General features: G+C 39.8%; 1 protein-coding gene across 5 annotated transcripts in view; it reads right to left on the reverse strand.

Annotated features, from left to right (window-relative positions):
* The window catches only part of CDC14A (cell division cycle 14A), a 181,561-nt gene that overhangs the window by 155,007 nt on the left and 11,502 nt on the right, over window positions 1–15,052 (reverse strand). For all 5 annotated transcript variants that reach the window (XM_035017924.1, XM_035017928.1, XM_035017925.1 and 2 more), the window contains exon 3: window positions 4,722–4,797. In XM_035017924.1, the coding sequence (XP_034873815.1) occupies window positions 4,722–4,797 (76 nt within the window). The remainder of the gene's footprint in view (window positions 1–4,721; window positions 4,798–15,052) is intronic.

Here is a 15,052-nt window from a genome sequence, read left to right on the forward strand (position 1 = left end):
GATTTTCTTACATGACTAAATTTGAAGAAGGTATTGTTTTTTAAAATATCACTATGTTGTTAGAACGGTCTTCCCTTTTAGAAGACTGTATATTCTAACCCAGTGTTTTTACCATTGTCTGTGGCAAGAATCCCTTTAAGAACTGTTTTAAAAGTTATGCATCTTCTCAGAGGAAAATGTAAATACACATAAAATTTTATATATAATTTCAGGGGTTTATGGAACTCTTAAAATACCAAATTACTGAATTCTGGTCTAGCCTATCAATCACTGATGGCATTTTACATTAAACAACATACACAGTTTTACCAGTTGTTCTTAGTTCAATAAATCTTCCTTCTTTGGACTGCTTAGCCCATTACAGTAACTACTGACCAGAAATTGCAAACTACAACCTATCACTGCACAACAATTAGTGCTTACACTTTTTAAAATATAGTTTAAATTTTAAAATATAGGTTTTTTTGTTGATGGTAGTGATTTCCACTTTTGGTTTTTGTTTTGTGGATTTTTTTTAAGATTTTATTTATTTATTCAAGGGAGAGAGCGAGAGACAGAGCATGAGCTGAGGGGAAGGGGCAGAGGAAGAGGGAGAAGCAGATACCTCGCTGAGCAAGGAGCCCAACATGACCTGAGCCAAAGGCAAACCCTTAGCCGACTGGGCCACTCAGGCACCCCTACTTTTGGTTTTTGAATCTAAGTACATGTTTGATGGATAATTTTCCATTCTAATCAACATAATTAAAATGAAAGTCACTGGGAATAGAATGTATATTGACATACAAAAAATAGCAATAAATCACCACCTCAAATCATCAACTTGAAAAAATACCTTTTGATAATATAAAAATAAAAAATGTAGAATGCACTGCAAAATATTACCTATCTATATAAAGTATCAAATAAAGAAGAAGAAAAAAACATAAAAGCTTTATTGGAAGAAATAAAAATTGCCAAAGTAGAAAATAAGACATGCCTAAAAGAGCTAGGAAACCACACAGGAGAAATATTCCAAGAAGTTGTAATCGGTTAAAATAGTGGCAAATTATTCAGAGAAGTAGAGTTTGATGACCAAGTAAACACCATCAGATCTGGTGTTTAAGATGTCACCAGAGCGGGGCACCTGGGTGGCTCAGTCAGTTAAGCATCTGCTCAGATCGTGGTCTTGGGGTCCTGGGATTGAGCCCCACACCAGGCTCCCTGCTCAGCAGGGAGTCCGCTTCTCCCTCTGCCCCTCCCCCCGGCTGGTGCGCGCTCTCTCTCTCTCTCTCTCTCTCAAATAAATAAAATCTTTTTTTTAAAAATGTCACCAGAGCAGTTTCAGCAGGGTAAGTAAGGCAAAAGTGAGACAGCAAAGGATTAAGAAATCAGTGCGTAGTGAGGATGTAAACAGCGAGGGCAGAGTATTCTGAAATCTCCAGAGGCAAAAGGCTAAAAGGGGACCTGTAAGTCAAGGAGATCATGAAGTCAAGGGGATCACGATAAGATCGACAGAGGTTTCTGTGGGTCTGGTGACCCTGTGCTGGGCACTGGGGACCCAGAACTATATGTCACATCTCCATCTCCTAGGAGCGTCTAGTCTAGTGAGAGAGAGCAATGCTATCCTAACAGGTAATTGTAATTCTTCAATAATAGAGATCTGCACAGCGAATTCTGAGAAAACGGGAGGCACCTCCCACCTTCTCCCGTAGCGCGAGGAGATGCCTCCTAGAAGGCGTAAAGGAGCGATCAAACCAGAGAAAAGGGGCCCTCAAGTCAGGCTGGACGTCACAAGCCACTGCGTGGAGCAACTGGTGTGGCTCAGGGTAAAGTGCACAGCTGGGAGTCGAAGGGGTCCTGCGATATGCAGTGAATCAGTAAGTTCGCGCGGGAAATCATCCACCGGGAAAGACGCCAAGGGCGGCAGCTGTCAAGGCAAGCAAGACAAAAGGCATGGAAGCAAGGTGCCCAAAGGTCTCACCAAGATGAGTGAACACGGGCTGCAGACGAGAAACACCAACAGGGAGCCCGAGAAAATACGGAGCCTGGGGGCCTGGAGATTACATGAAGGTGAGGGAGACAGAATATGGGAGGTACGGAACGAGAAGGGTCCATTCAAAGCAGAAAAGCCTGGGGGCGCCTGGGTGGCTCAGTCGTTGAGGGTCTGCCTTCGGCTCAGGTCATGATCCCAGGGTCCTGGGATCGAGCCCCGCATCAGGCTCCCTGCTCAGCGGGAAGCCTGCTTCTCCCTCTCCCACTTCCCCTGCTTGTGTTCCCTCTCTCGCTGTATCTCCCTCTGTCAAATGAATAAATAAAATCTTAAAAAAAAAAAAAAGACAAAGCAGAAAAGCCTGGAGTCTGGGTTCCTAGAAGAAAAGCAGCCGGAGTCACTGGAGCAAACGAGGCGGAGGAGTCTCGAGACCACTATGGGACAACAAGGTGAAGTCAGCTGGGGCAGTGTTGTGAGCACGCCTGGAAAGATTATAAACCACAGAGGCTCGGCTAGCAACGAAGGTGCAGAGGAGCAGGAATAAGTCGAGAGCCTTGAAATCGAGCCCCCACTTTCCCTTGCAGCCTTGGCCAAGTCACCTGACTCTCCTGGGCCTCCCTTTTTGCACCGATAAAATTAATTGGCTGGACTAAAGGGTCATTTCCATTCCTAAAATTATATCGGACAGCTTTTGAATATGGAAATAATAGCTAGGGGGGCTGAGAAGGCGTTCATAAACTGGGTTGAAAAACTCTTATTGTTATTTCTTACCCAAAGTCATAAATGTTCCATTAGTAACTTTCTTCACCATAAGACATTAAAATTTGCAAAGACTTTTTACATATATTTTTCTAATATAATCCTAACCACCCCTCTGTGGGAGCTCTGTAACCCCTATGTTATAGCTAAAGAAACAGATTCCACAAGGCTGAAGCAATTGTAGCTTTGGATTGGTAGTCAGTCTTTTTCTCCTAACATAGAGATTGTACTTGGATGCTTCAAAATAATCCATGGCTTATTAACATTTGGGTTTTAACATTCATTCCTTCAGCAAGTAACAGGGTACCACTAGCCGTATTAAAGCTAAAAAGGTCCTTCTAGGAATCCATCAGATTACCTGATCACTGAAATGAAACAAGGGATTGCTGAACTCTATTAAACTTTCATATAATGTTGAAAGAAAGCTTTGTAAATGAAAACAAATCGAAACAAGTCCATGTATACACTTACTTATAGGGTTTGGTATCAAACATGGTAGAAAAATAGCCTTACTCAAGCCATCTACTCTTACGTGACTGCTATAAGAACACTAAGTCAGACCAAAAATTTTATTTTCAAAATAATGATTCTCTTCTCTTCAATCTTCTAAATAATAGTCAGGTTGCAAATTGTTAATTATAATACCCAGTTCATACCAACTACATACTAACAGGACTAATCAAGAAAGCAAAAAAAATTCCTAGGTCCTCAAAAGGAAGAAATAAGCCTCAATTATTTATGAACTCTCCTTTCCTTGTTAATTCACCCACTAAAAAGTCATTTTATATTTTTATATTTAAATCCTTTTAAGGATATTATTTGCTTCCTTGGTGATTACAAAAGTTTCAAGTTTATTTTCTAAACTACAGGCAGTAGCTTCTTTTCTGCAAAATGTAGATCAGTTCAGTTAAAGGCATTTACATACATATTTTCAAGTCAGCTAATACTTTACAAATTAAGTCTTTAAACAATTGATTACAACAGATCTTATGTTATACAATGATTAAAAAAAATATTTCTTTGGCATTCATTCCTGACCATTTAGCATTTTCAGATCAGTGGCAAAAATCTGTGAATTCAAAAATTCACAACATATTTTACAGGAAATTCTCCACCATCCACTGTCTTTTCTACCTAAGTTCAATAAAAATCAATCGATTCAAAAGATGATCACCAAGCAGCTAATCTGTACAAGGCATAGTACTATGTCACACCAGTAACATTTTAACCAGCAGAAAGAATAAACAACCTGAGCATTGTAATTTAGCAGTCATCTTTAACAGCATGCTGTGTAGTATTTGACCTTCCAAACTGAAACATTACATTTAAGATCCTCATTTAGAAAACTGGAAGAAAAATAGAAATATTTCTTTCTATGTGGTGAAATAAATTTACCAAAACCAGGAGTATACATATTGCTTTTCTTCATATATGTTTAGAGTTTAAGAGAAAAAAAATGTAAAATCAAAAATATAGATGAATACTGAATGTATGACCCAAATTCTGTCATAACAGGTAAAGTCCCTCTTGTATCACTACTAGTTCATCAATCTCACTTGGCTGTTAACTCTACAAAGATGACCTTCAAGAAATACATAAAAATTTCTATCTTGATCAGACAGGAAAAGCTCCAGAGCTCCTGCCATGCAGTGATGAGCCCCTTCATCACCTGGTTTCAGAAAAATCATCCTAGGAAGGAATTTGATAGACTCATTAAACAACAACCTGAAAGGATTTGTGCTTTCTTTCTTAGATCACTATTCCAATGACTTCATTCCAGCTCACATTTCAATTCATCCTGAAAAATGAGAGGTTAACATGTCCTTTATGGAATACTCAGGTGGATCAGTTTCAACTTCTGGGTGAACCACTCATATAAATATCCAAAGATCAAGATTACCTAACTAAATGGTATGTGCACAGCAATCCCAGTGGTCAGATTTCAAAGTTCCAGTTTTTAATACCAGAATATAAACATCACCATAATACTCACTTTCAGTTTCTTGTTTAGTTTACAGCAGTATCTGTACACCATTGCCAAGTTCAGAGGTCCAAAATCTGCATAAAAACTGAGATTGTTTAAAAAAAAAAGTAGTATTTAGTAGAAATATAGTTTTCAGTAACATCAACGCTCATTTTTATTTTCATTAAAGTTGCAAACAAATTCTAGTTATTGTCAAGAATAAGGGTCAATAGGGCTCCTGGGTGGCTCAGTCGTTAAGCGTCTGCCTTCGGCTCAGGTCATGATCCCAGGGTCCTGGGATCGAGTCCCACATCTGGCTCCCTGCTCAGCAGGAAGCCTGCTTCTCCCTCTTCCACTCCCCCTGCTTGTGTTCCTGCTCTCGCTATCTCTCTCTCTCTGTCAAATAAATAAATAAAAATCTTTAAAAAAAAAAAAAAAAGAATAAGGGTCAATATATAGAGAATCCAAATAACTAATGGTTTTACCCTCCTGAGGATCACCAATTACTATAACCAGTCTCCGGTCTCTTAACAGGGAACTGTTTGGACAGCTCCGAGTTCCACCTCCTTCTATCTCCCTGCCAGGACATTCAGAAAAAGGACTAAAAAGCAGGCAACAAAAGAAGCAACAAGAACATAACATGTTCACTTCCTACTTTGATTTATCATCTACTCAGTTACCAATTCCAACTATTCCCCTCAAACAGCGCTCTCAGTTCTCAAGGATCTTCAATCTAGTGGTCTTCTTTCAGTTTTCTTCTCCTTGAACTTTCTGCATCATGTGACACACTGGCCCTTCTCCCTCTCCCCACCCCAGATGTCTCCAGGCTACAGTCAGCAGTCTGCAGTTCTCTCATACCCACTATCATGAATTTCACTGATAACCCTATGGAAGAGAGATTAGATGGCTTCCACACTTGAGACCCAGCATCAGCCTTTTCATCTTCAACTACCTGTGAACCTCACATCTACAGGTCCTTCCATTACCTGGAACTCAGAACATCTAAAACTCAACACATCTTTCCTTCAAATCAGCCCACCAGACTCAAAACATTTGCTTCTCCCAGTTATTCGGGCATGAAACCTTTCAGTCACAACAAATAAATACCAATTTAATTCTCGTACACCAGAAAAGCTACTACTCTTAAGTCATCCCTTGCTTTTCCATTCCAATGTTAGCAACAGAAGGGCAGAGTCTTCATCTCACATCCTTACTGCTTAAATTCTCCCACTCCCTTGCCTAATCATCCTGTATGCCACTCCAAAGATTAATCTTCATAACATCTCACTTCTCACATATCTTCCCACCAGTCAAAAATGTTTAATGGCTCCTTACTCCCTTCAAAATAATTCCTTGGCCCAGCAATCAAAGCCCTACACATGTATGCTCATGCCCCTCACTTCCAGGATGGCTTTACCTCCTAAAGGGCCCCATTTGGAATCTGCATTCCAACAAACATGTCCATTCCTCATTCCCAAATACTCCATATGCATATTCTTAATCCAAGCCTCAGCTCACACTGGTCTCCTTGGCTGGAATGCCCTCCTTTTTCTCTTTCTGCTTCTCTCTAGCTTCCTCAAAATCCAGTTCAAATCCTACCTTTCCAGTCACCCTTAGGAAACACTACCCTTCTCTCAAAGTTCCCAAAACTTAACCATCTGAGACACTATCACATATTGTGAATTATCTTTTTTTTTTTTTACGTGTAGTTCCTACCTGCCCAACTACAGGGTAAGCCTCTCACTCTGGGGCTCTATCTTATACCGTATAGGCTTAGAAGAACATCCTGCTCATAATATAAAACTTCAACAAACGAGTCCTCATTTTGAATATTTTGCTCACTAATGTGCTCAGATTCAATTTAGCCTAGACCACAAATTTACTAAATATCAACAAGTTTCAAAAATTTATTAAATTATCAGTAAGTTTCAAAAATCCATCCCCAAAAGACCTTTATTTTGAGGGAGTCATTTACTTTTTTTCTGCTACCTGAATTACAGTATTATAGATAACATCATTAAACTACATCAAATCTGCCAGGAGCCAGATTGGTAATATTTTGGAACTTATATTCTAGTTAACACCAAAATTTGCTGTCCCGATATACAGGCTTCATGAGAGAAAAAACAGAGTTGCCAAAAAAAGAAATTTGCAATGATTTGAAATAAAAAGTTACTGATATATTTCTAAAGTTCCCAGTGTGATGCTGTGTTGTAAGTATAAACAAAATACCCATGAATTCAAAATGAACTATGTTTATTACACCTAATTACTGACCATGTAACTTGGATGGTAAACAAGAATCCACTCAAAAGAATCAAAATGAAAAATATATAAAAATAAGCACCTACCAGCATGATTAAGACAGCCCTGTTTCTATCACAGAGATTTCCTTGTCCTTGAGTTACTGGAAGTAACACTCAGCTAATAACCCCTGTTTTTTCCTACTCAAACATGAATGTTGACACTTGTAGAATGTTAAGGTAAATCTAGAATTTTTAGTGATGGTGGTTTCATCAGCTTTTTAGATTCACTTTGAATAAATTTCAGGAAGGCACAAAGAATTTGAAGTATCTAATTCCAGTTTCATACTAACCATCAGAAACCAACTTTAGTTTCGAACTCATAACTGTGTAGTTTCTAACTGCACAGCCAGCTTAGCCACATGTACTTTTGGAAGCAACATGGTTAACAAACACACCTGTTTCACCAAACATCGGATAAGTAAACTGGTATACTCCAATAAAACAGGAAGAAGTACATCAAATACAGACCATGTTGTTTTTTGGGGGTTTTTTTTGTTTTTTTGTTTTGTTTTGTTTTGTTTTACAGACCATGTTGTTAAGTTGATCTGTACTCTCCAACACCTGTGGCTATTTAAATTTAAATTAATTAAAGTTATACACCCTATTTCTATTGCAGCATTATTTACAATAGCTAAGACATGGGACCAACCCTAGTGTACACACATAGATGAATGAATAAAGATGTGTGTACGGACACACACACACACACACACACACACAGTGGAATATTACTCAGCCATAAGAAAGGATGAGATCATGCCATTTGTGACAACATGGATGGACCTAAAGGGTATAATGCTAAGCGGAATAAGTCAGACAGAAAGACAAATACCATATGATTTTACTCATATGTGGAATCTAAAACAAGAAATGAATAAATAAACAAAAAGTAGGGGCGCCTGGGTGGCTCAGTTCGTTAAGCGACTGCCTTCGGCTCAGGTCATGATCCTGGAGTCCCTGGATCAAGTCCCGCATCGGGCTCCCTGTTCGGCAGGGAGCCTGCTTCTCCCTCTGACCCTCCTCCCTCTCATGTGCTCTCTCTCATTCTCTCTGTCTCAAATAAATAAATAAAATCTTTAAAAAAAAAAAAAACAAACAAAAAGTAGAACCAGACCTATAAATACAGAGAGCAAACTGCTGGTTGTCAGAGGGGAGAGGGGTGAGGTTCAGACAAAATGGGTAAAGAGGAGTGGGAGATACAGGCTTCCAGTTATGGAATGAATAAGTCATGGGGATATAAGATACAGGGAATATAGTCAGGGATTGGTATTGTATGGTGTTGTATGGTGAATGGTATTGTAAAGGTGTTGTATGGTGACAGACAGTAGCAAATTTGTGGTGACTGTAGCATAATGTATAGAGAAGTTGAATCACTATGTTGTACACCTAAAACTAATGTAACATTGTGTCAACTATAGTCAAATAAAAAAATTTTAATTAATATTAAAGTTAAATAAATTAAAAATCAGTACTCCCATCATATTAATTAGCCCATTTCAAGCATTCAAAAGCTTCATGTAGCTAATGGCTACTGATTTGGAAAATGAAAATATAGAACATTTCCATCATTGCGGAAAATGTTCTGCACTCATAGAAAACACCAATCAAGATGAAAAGATGAGGACAAAAATAACTATAAAACACTAGAGAAATTGCCAAGTAACCTGAGTGAGGTATGGATAAAGCATTTGAAGAAACTGATGTCCTTCCCCTTCAGAGGCCTACATAGTTCCCCATAGTGAAATTAGGCTCTGGGAATTCCTATCCCCTTTTGTTCAAGGAGGTCATATTTCCAGAAAGACAATTTGAGACCTAGAGCAGGGGAGGAGAGAAAAATAGAAGAGGATCCTGTCCGCACTCTTTTCTACTGTCTCTCAAAGAAACAGGTTGCTGTAAGAGAATCAGACAGCTATAAGAAGCTATACCTGCATCTTGGCCACAGCAGCAGGTTAAGGGGAGATGAAAAGCAATCTGAACCCAGTTTCCCACCTTACAAAATCTTAAAGCTCAATGGGCCAGCTTTCATATTTCACAAAAGGAGGGATAAGCCTCAAGTCATACTAAGAAATGCAGTCAAAACCTTTGCACAGACAAGAGCAATTTAGAACAGGTCTTCAAAAATCAGAAATGTTGCAGGCAAATATAAAGCCAACAAACTCTTTTTTTTTTTAATATTTTTTTTTAAGATTTTATTTATTTATCAGAGAGAGAGAGTCAGAGGCAGGCAGAGGGAGAAGCAGGCTCCTTGCTCTGCAAGGAGCCTGATGTGGGACTCGATCCCAGGACCCTGGGATCATGACCTGAGCCGAAGGCAGACGCTTAACCGACTGAGCCACCCAGGCATCCCAACAAACTCTATCCTAAGGCCATTTTATATATTCTTTCCTCACAATGTTAGCATTTCTAAGAATATATATGTATTTATAATAATATACTTTTATGTTTTTATATTGTTTTCTAACTGGTTAAATACATTCTGAAAATGTCAAGATCATTGGGGCAAAATATGGTCATAGCTGCTCACACTGTTCTGGGTTATCACCAATTTTGATATAATAAAATGCCATGAGTAAAGAAGACACCTTCCAACAATAAGCTTCCTTTTTTTCTTTAGGTTTTTATTTAAATTCCAGTTAGTTAACATACAGTATAATATTAGTTTGAGGTGCACAATATAGTGATTTAACACTTCCATACAACACCTGCTGCTCATCACAACAAGTGCCCTCCTTAATCCCCATCACCTATTTCACCCATTCCCCCATCACCTCCCCTCTGGTAACCATCAGTGTGTTCTCTATAGGTAAGAGTCTGTTTCCTTGGTTTGCCTCTCTCTCTTTTTTCCCTTTGCTCACTTGTTTTGTTTCTTAAATTCTACATATGAGTGAAATCATATGGTATTTGTCTTTCTCTGAATGACTTATTTGGTTAGCATTATACTCTCTAGCTCCATCCATGTCATTGCAAGTGCCAAGATATCATCCTTTTTATAGCTGAGTAATATTCCACTGTATATATATATATATACCACATCTTCTTTATCCATTCATCAATGGACACTTGGGCTGTTTCCATAACTTGACTATTGTAGATAATGTTGCTATAAGCATCGGGGTGCATGTATCCCTATGAATTAGTATTTTTCTATTTTGGGGGTAAATACCTAGCAACAGCATGCTTCTTTAGAAGAATCCTCTTCACCAGAGGTGGGGAAAATGGGAACACATTTAATAAGCCAGACCATTACTAGAGAGAAATATTAAAATACAAAACCAATTGATAGCAATTGAAGTAAGTCAAATGTGCTAAAAAGTATAAAATATGGACTTGGGCAGAGCGCCTGGGTGGCTCAGTCGTTAAGCATCTGCCTTTGGCTCAGGTCATGATCCCAGGGTCCCTGGGATCGAGCCCCACATCGGGCTCCCTGCTATGCGGGAAACCTGCTTCTCCCTCTCTCGCTCCCCCTGCTTGTGTTCCCTCTCTTGCTGTGTCTCTCTGTCAAATAAATAAATAAAATCTTAAAAAAAAAATGTTAAAAAAAAAATATGTACTTGGGCAACTTGCAACCAAGGCAGGAGAATGAAGGAGTTGGGCTCAGGGTAGAAGAAATGGAAGTCATCAACCCGGGGACAGTGAAAGAGGAAGAGAAATGGCAGAGATGAGTCCTGCAGAGACATAAGAAAGAAAAACCTGAGGGCTGAGTGGGCTCCTAAGTCTGAAGTTAATGACACAATAGATAGTGTCTTCTCCATTCTGGCAATTCCCAGGAAGAGGCCTCCAGAGCCACAACCAAGCAATGGCCACCACTTTTTCTTGGATGGGGGAGGGAGGGATAATCTGGTCTCATCTGGGCTCATTTGGGCAGGGAAAACCATGGATATATTATTTGATTATTTCAGAGTACCTTCAGCTTTCCCTCCGAAGGAATGAATGAACAAACGAACAAATGAACCTCTCTTACCTATTTGTAAATTTCCCCTTGTAGGTTGGCAAATTATGGGTCAATAACCAGAACGAAACTCATGAATTATTCAGTAAAAGTGAGTTCATCTGTCTTTTATTTGGTAAGTATAAATAGCTAAAATCAAATTCTTTCCTGTTTTGAAAGGAAAGAAGTTAAAAGAATTGGGAGCCTTGCAAGTGGGGAGAGGAGAGAAGAGAGAGTCATCTCCTTCTGGGGAGGACAAAGAAATGGGAGCCCAAGGATCAGAGCAATCGTTTACCAGGGTCATCCACTACCCACAGGGTCACCCAATACCCACAGGGTCACCTAATACCCACACTGCTGGCCCTACAGATTTGAAGTAAAATATAAATTGGGCCTAGAAGCCTTTTTGCTATACCCAAAGTATCTAAGTCTTCTTATAAGATTTATGAAGTTTATGATATATCATTATTTTGTGTTTGGTTTTTCAAACAAACCAATTTAAGTGGGTCCATTCTCAGAGAACTCATTGTGTAAAGCATTATTGTACCTTATTCTGCATATCCGAAATTTCATCTAAAAATTTTCAACTCCTCAGCAAAAAGATAAGCTATATTCCAAGCAGTACTCATTCATTCAACAAAATTTATGACCACTTACTCTGGGTAAGGCACTATAAGTTGGTATATTAATCAGAGTGCTGACAATACAAAAAAAAATTTTTTTTTTATTTTATTTATTTGGGAGGGGGGCAAAAGAGGAAGGAGAGGGAGAAAGAATCTTGAGTAGACTCCATGCTGATCAGGGAGCCTGACTCAGGGCTCAATTCCATGACCCGGAGATCATGACCTGAGCCGAAACCAAGAGTTGGATGCTCAACTGACTGAGTCACCCAGGCGCCCCTACAAAAAAAAAAATTTTAACTGCTTTACGATAGGATGGAGAAATTCTATAAGATTATTGTAAGGCATACCAACTCTTCAATTTTTTACCACAACTGCTGACAGTTTTTGTCTGTTCATTCACTCACTCACTCAAATATTTACTGAAAGCCTACAGACTGCTATTCCGTGCTCAAAAAGAGCTCACCACCTAATGAGAAGACAAGTAAACCTTATCACAGTGTGATAAACACTGAGTAGCAGTACCCTCTGAAGCATAGTGAGATTACATATATGTGTGTACATATATACAATTTTAGTGAAATTAATCAGTGCAGCCCCGTGGGCTCCACATACCACCTAATAATTTCCCTATCACTGGAATATTATCCACACCCCTCCAGTCAGATGATAAAAGTTCTTGTACATGGCTAAAACTCATAATAATCAAATTTCAAAAAAGCTTCAACTGCTTAGCAAACACTAATCTAAGAGTACAGTCTGAAGCCCTTACAGTTCAAGGCTTATACTCAAGCCCTTATGGCATAGCAAACCACAGTCACGTTGACATTGACTTTCAGGGAAGAGAGATGGCGCATTGAAGAAGCTCCCCAACTCCATAAAAGTCACACAGAGTCTGACAGAAAATCGAAGACCACTTGGAAACAAGGGGTTCTAGTCCCAACTTGATCGCTCAGTGTCCCTGGCGTGTGCCTGGCACTCCACACCCTCATCCATCAGATGAAGTTGCTGAATTAAGGTTCTAAAGTTCTTTCCAAATATTATATCATATCATATATCACATTTCTAGCCATTATATACATTATAGACTATTATATGTATATTATAATATGTACTGTGTGTGTACATGTATATATATAAATATATATATATATATACACACACACATATATATATACTAGAGTCTGAAGAGTCTAAGACTCTAGTTATACATATTGGACAAACCCATTCAACAGTGCACATGTTTCCCAAGGGCTACTAGCCCTATTGGATGCATTCTGCCCTCTCAATGTGTTGAGTCTGGGTACAAAGGCATTTCCCTCAGAATAGCTCCTCCAAGAAGGGGAAGAACCTTACAGCTTTCCCCCCGAAATTCACTATGCTTTCTGCACAGCTGGGGAACAAACCCACAGACCAGAAAGTGTCTTCATAAGGTAGGAAGCTTGATCTCATTACCATTTACTTGCCTGCATGAAGTTTGACATTTGTTGAGATCACAAAGGAAGGAGAGAACCCCAATATCCACTCTGACTCCTGGTCTTTGGTACATTATTCTCGGTTTTTAGTAAAGTACAGGCTGACAATACCGGAAGTATGAGGAAGCCTTCTCCGCTTAGTACCTTCTTAACCTGGGGCAAGTAGCAAGGCCCTGCTGCTGCTGTAAAATGGGTTAGTGTCGCCACTTTGCCTTTAAGCCAAACAACAGACTAGATGGTGTCAAGTAAGCTTCCAGTATCAGAGTCTGTCATTCTGTGACTTCCCTCTTTGGAGCAAGCCAATTAAAGAAAACCCCCTCTGAGACTCACAGTAATGAAAACAATCAGAGATTTCTTCAGGAATGCACGGGTAAAATTAAAATTCACTCCCACAGAAACATTCTCAAGCAGTGTAAGTTAACCCCTTTATTCAATGGCAGGTATTGAAGGCAAGAGGACTATGCAGACAGTACACGCGTGGCTTTGATAGAAAACAGAATGATGACTGATGCCCTGTACCTAAAAGACTAACCCTCCTCACATTTCATAAAGTAACCAAGGCCTTGAAAAGGAAAATAATTACTCTAAAACCCAGTAATGATCATATTACCCCTCTAAACTCTTGGAATTAAAAGCAAAACCCTCATACTTGACTGTGAGGTCCAGGCTGGTGCAGTCCCTACCTCTCTGTCTTTGGGGCTTCATTTCCCTGGTTTTAATACTAGTAAGCTCCAGCCAAGCTATTCCTTTTAGTCCCCACCTCAGGCCCTTAGCACATCACCCTCCCAGGCCTAGTTAACTTCTACCTACCCTTTAAGTGTCAGCTCTAGTCACACTTCCTCAGAGACTCTTTCCCTGATCCCTCTCCCACACCCACCTCGGCCCTCACCCCATTTCACACACATCCCACCCCCACAGGCCAGGCTCCATTGTTATGTGCTTCTAGTAGATCTTTGCTTCAGAGTACTTACAAATAATCCTATGTCTGAATATTTGATTAATATCCTCCCTACCGCCCACTGGACTATAGAAGCTCCATGAACATAGGGCTGGGTTCGCATGTGCTCAGTGTTATGTTATATCCCTAGTGCCTGGCACAGAGATGACTGAGTAAGGAATGAAAGACTGAGATGTGGCTGGTTCATCTGCAAAAACACTGCCTGTTTCCATTTAATCTTTCTAAACCACACACCAGATTAATGTGGGGAGAGATACCAGATGTCACATTTTATTAGCTTTAGGCACATAATAAAACTAACTACACAAAATTGACAAAAATGACCTAAGATGTAAAGGCAGTAAAGGGGAAGGAGAAAATAGCAAGATGGCCCACCTCTCAAATGCAGGGAAAGGTCTAGAGCCCAGCCCCACCATCCCCCCTTCAGCCTGTATCTTTATTACCAGCTTGCTTCCAGGGTAGCCCGCTCCAGAAGTAACCCCCAATCTAAAAAGACTCACCCTGACTATACATCACCCCAACTCCTTTTGTCTTATCAGCCCCTTCAGTTCTGAGAGTTCTGCCGCATTAAAATCATCCTGAGCCTTTACTTTCTGGTTTTCTAGAGTTGCGGCCAATCTGCTGTGGGGCTTGCAGAACAAAGTGCAATGTTGGACCCTAGGGAGGGTCTATCAGAACAGGAAAGGCACTATTTTACAAGCCCACCATTCACAGCTTCCTAGAAGAGATCTTTTTAAACCTTTTATCTCACATTTAGAAAAAAAAATTTTTTTTAACGTTTCAGATGAATTCAGCTGTAGAGAATCATTCATTGACTACCAGGACTAATATAAATGCTATACCATTACACGCCCTCTTAAAAGAAAGAGAAATGTATAGAATAAGAAACCAGTTATTTGGGGCGCCTGGGTGGCTCAGTCGGTTAAGTGGCTGACTCTTGATTTCAGCTCAGGTCATGATCTCAGGGTTGTGAGACTGAGCCCCACGTCGGGCTCTGCACCGGGCGTGGAGCCTGCTTTAGATTCTCTCTCTCCCTCTGCCCCTCCCCCCTCTTCTCTCCCTCTGCCCCTCCCC

Source organism: Mirounga leonina, unplaced genomic scaffold (assembly GCF_011800145.1).
Source record: "Mirounga leonina isolate KUSES-001 unplaced genomic scaffold, KU_Mleo_1.0 Mir_173, whole genome shotgun sequence".
Lineage (NCBI taxonomy): Eukaryota > Metazoa > Chordata > Mammalia > Carnivora > Phocidae > Mirounga > Mirounga leonina.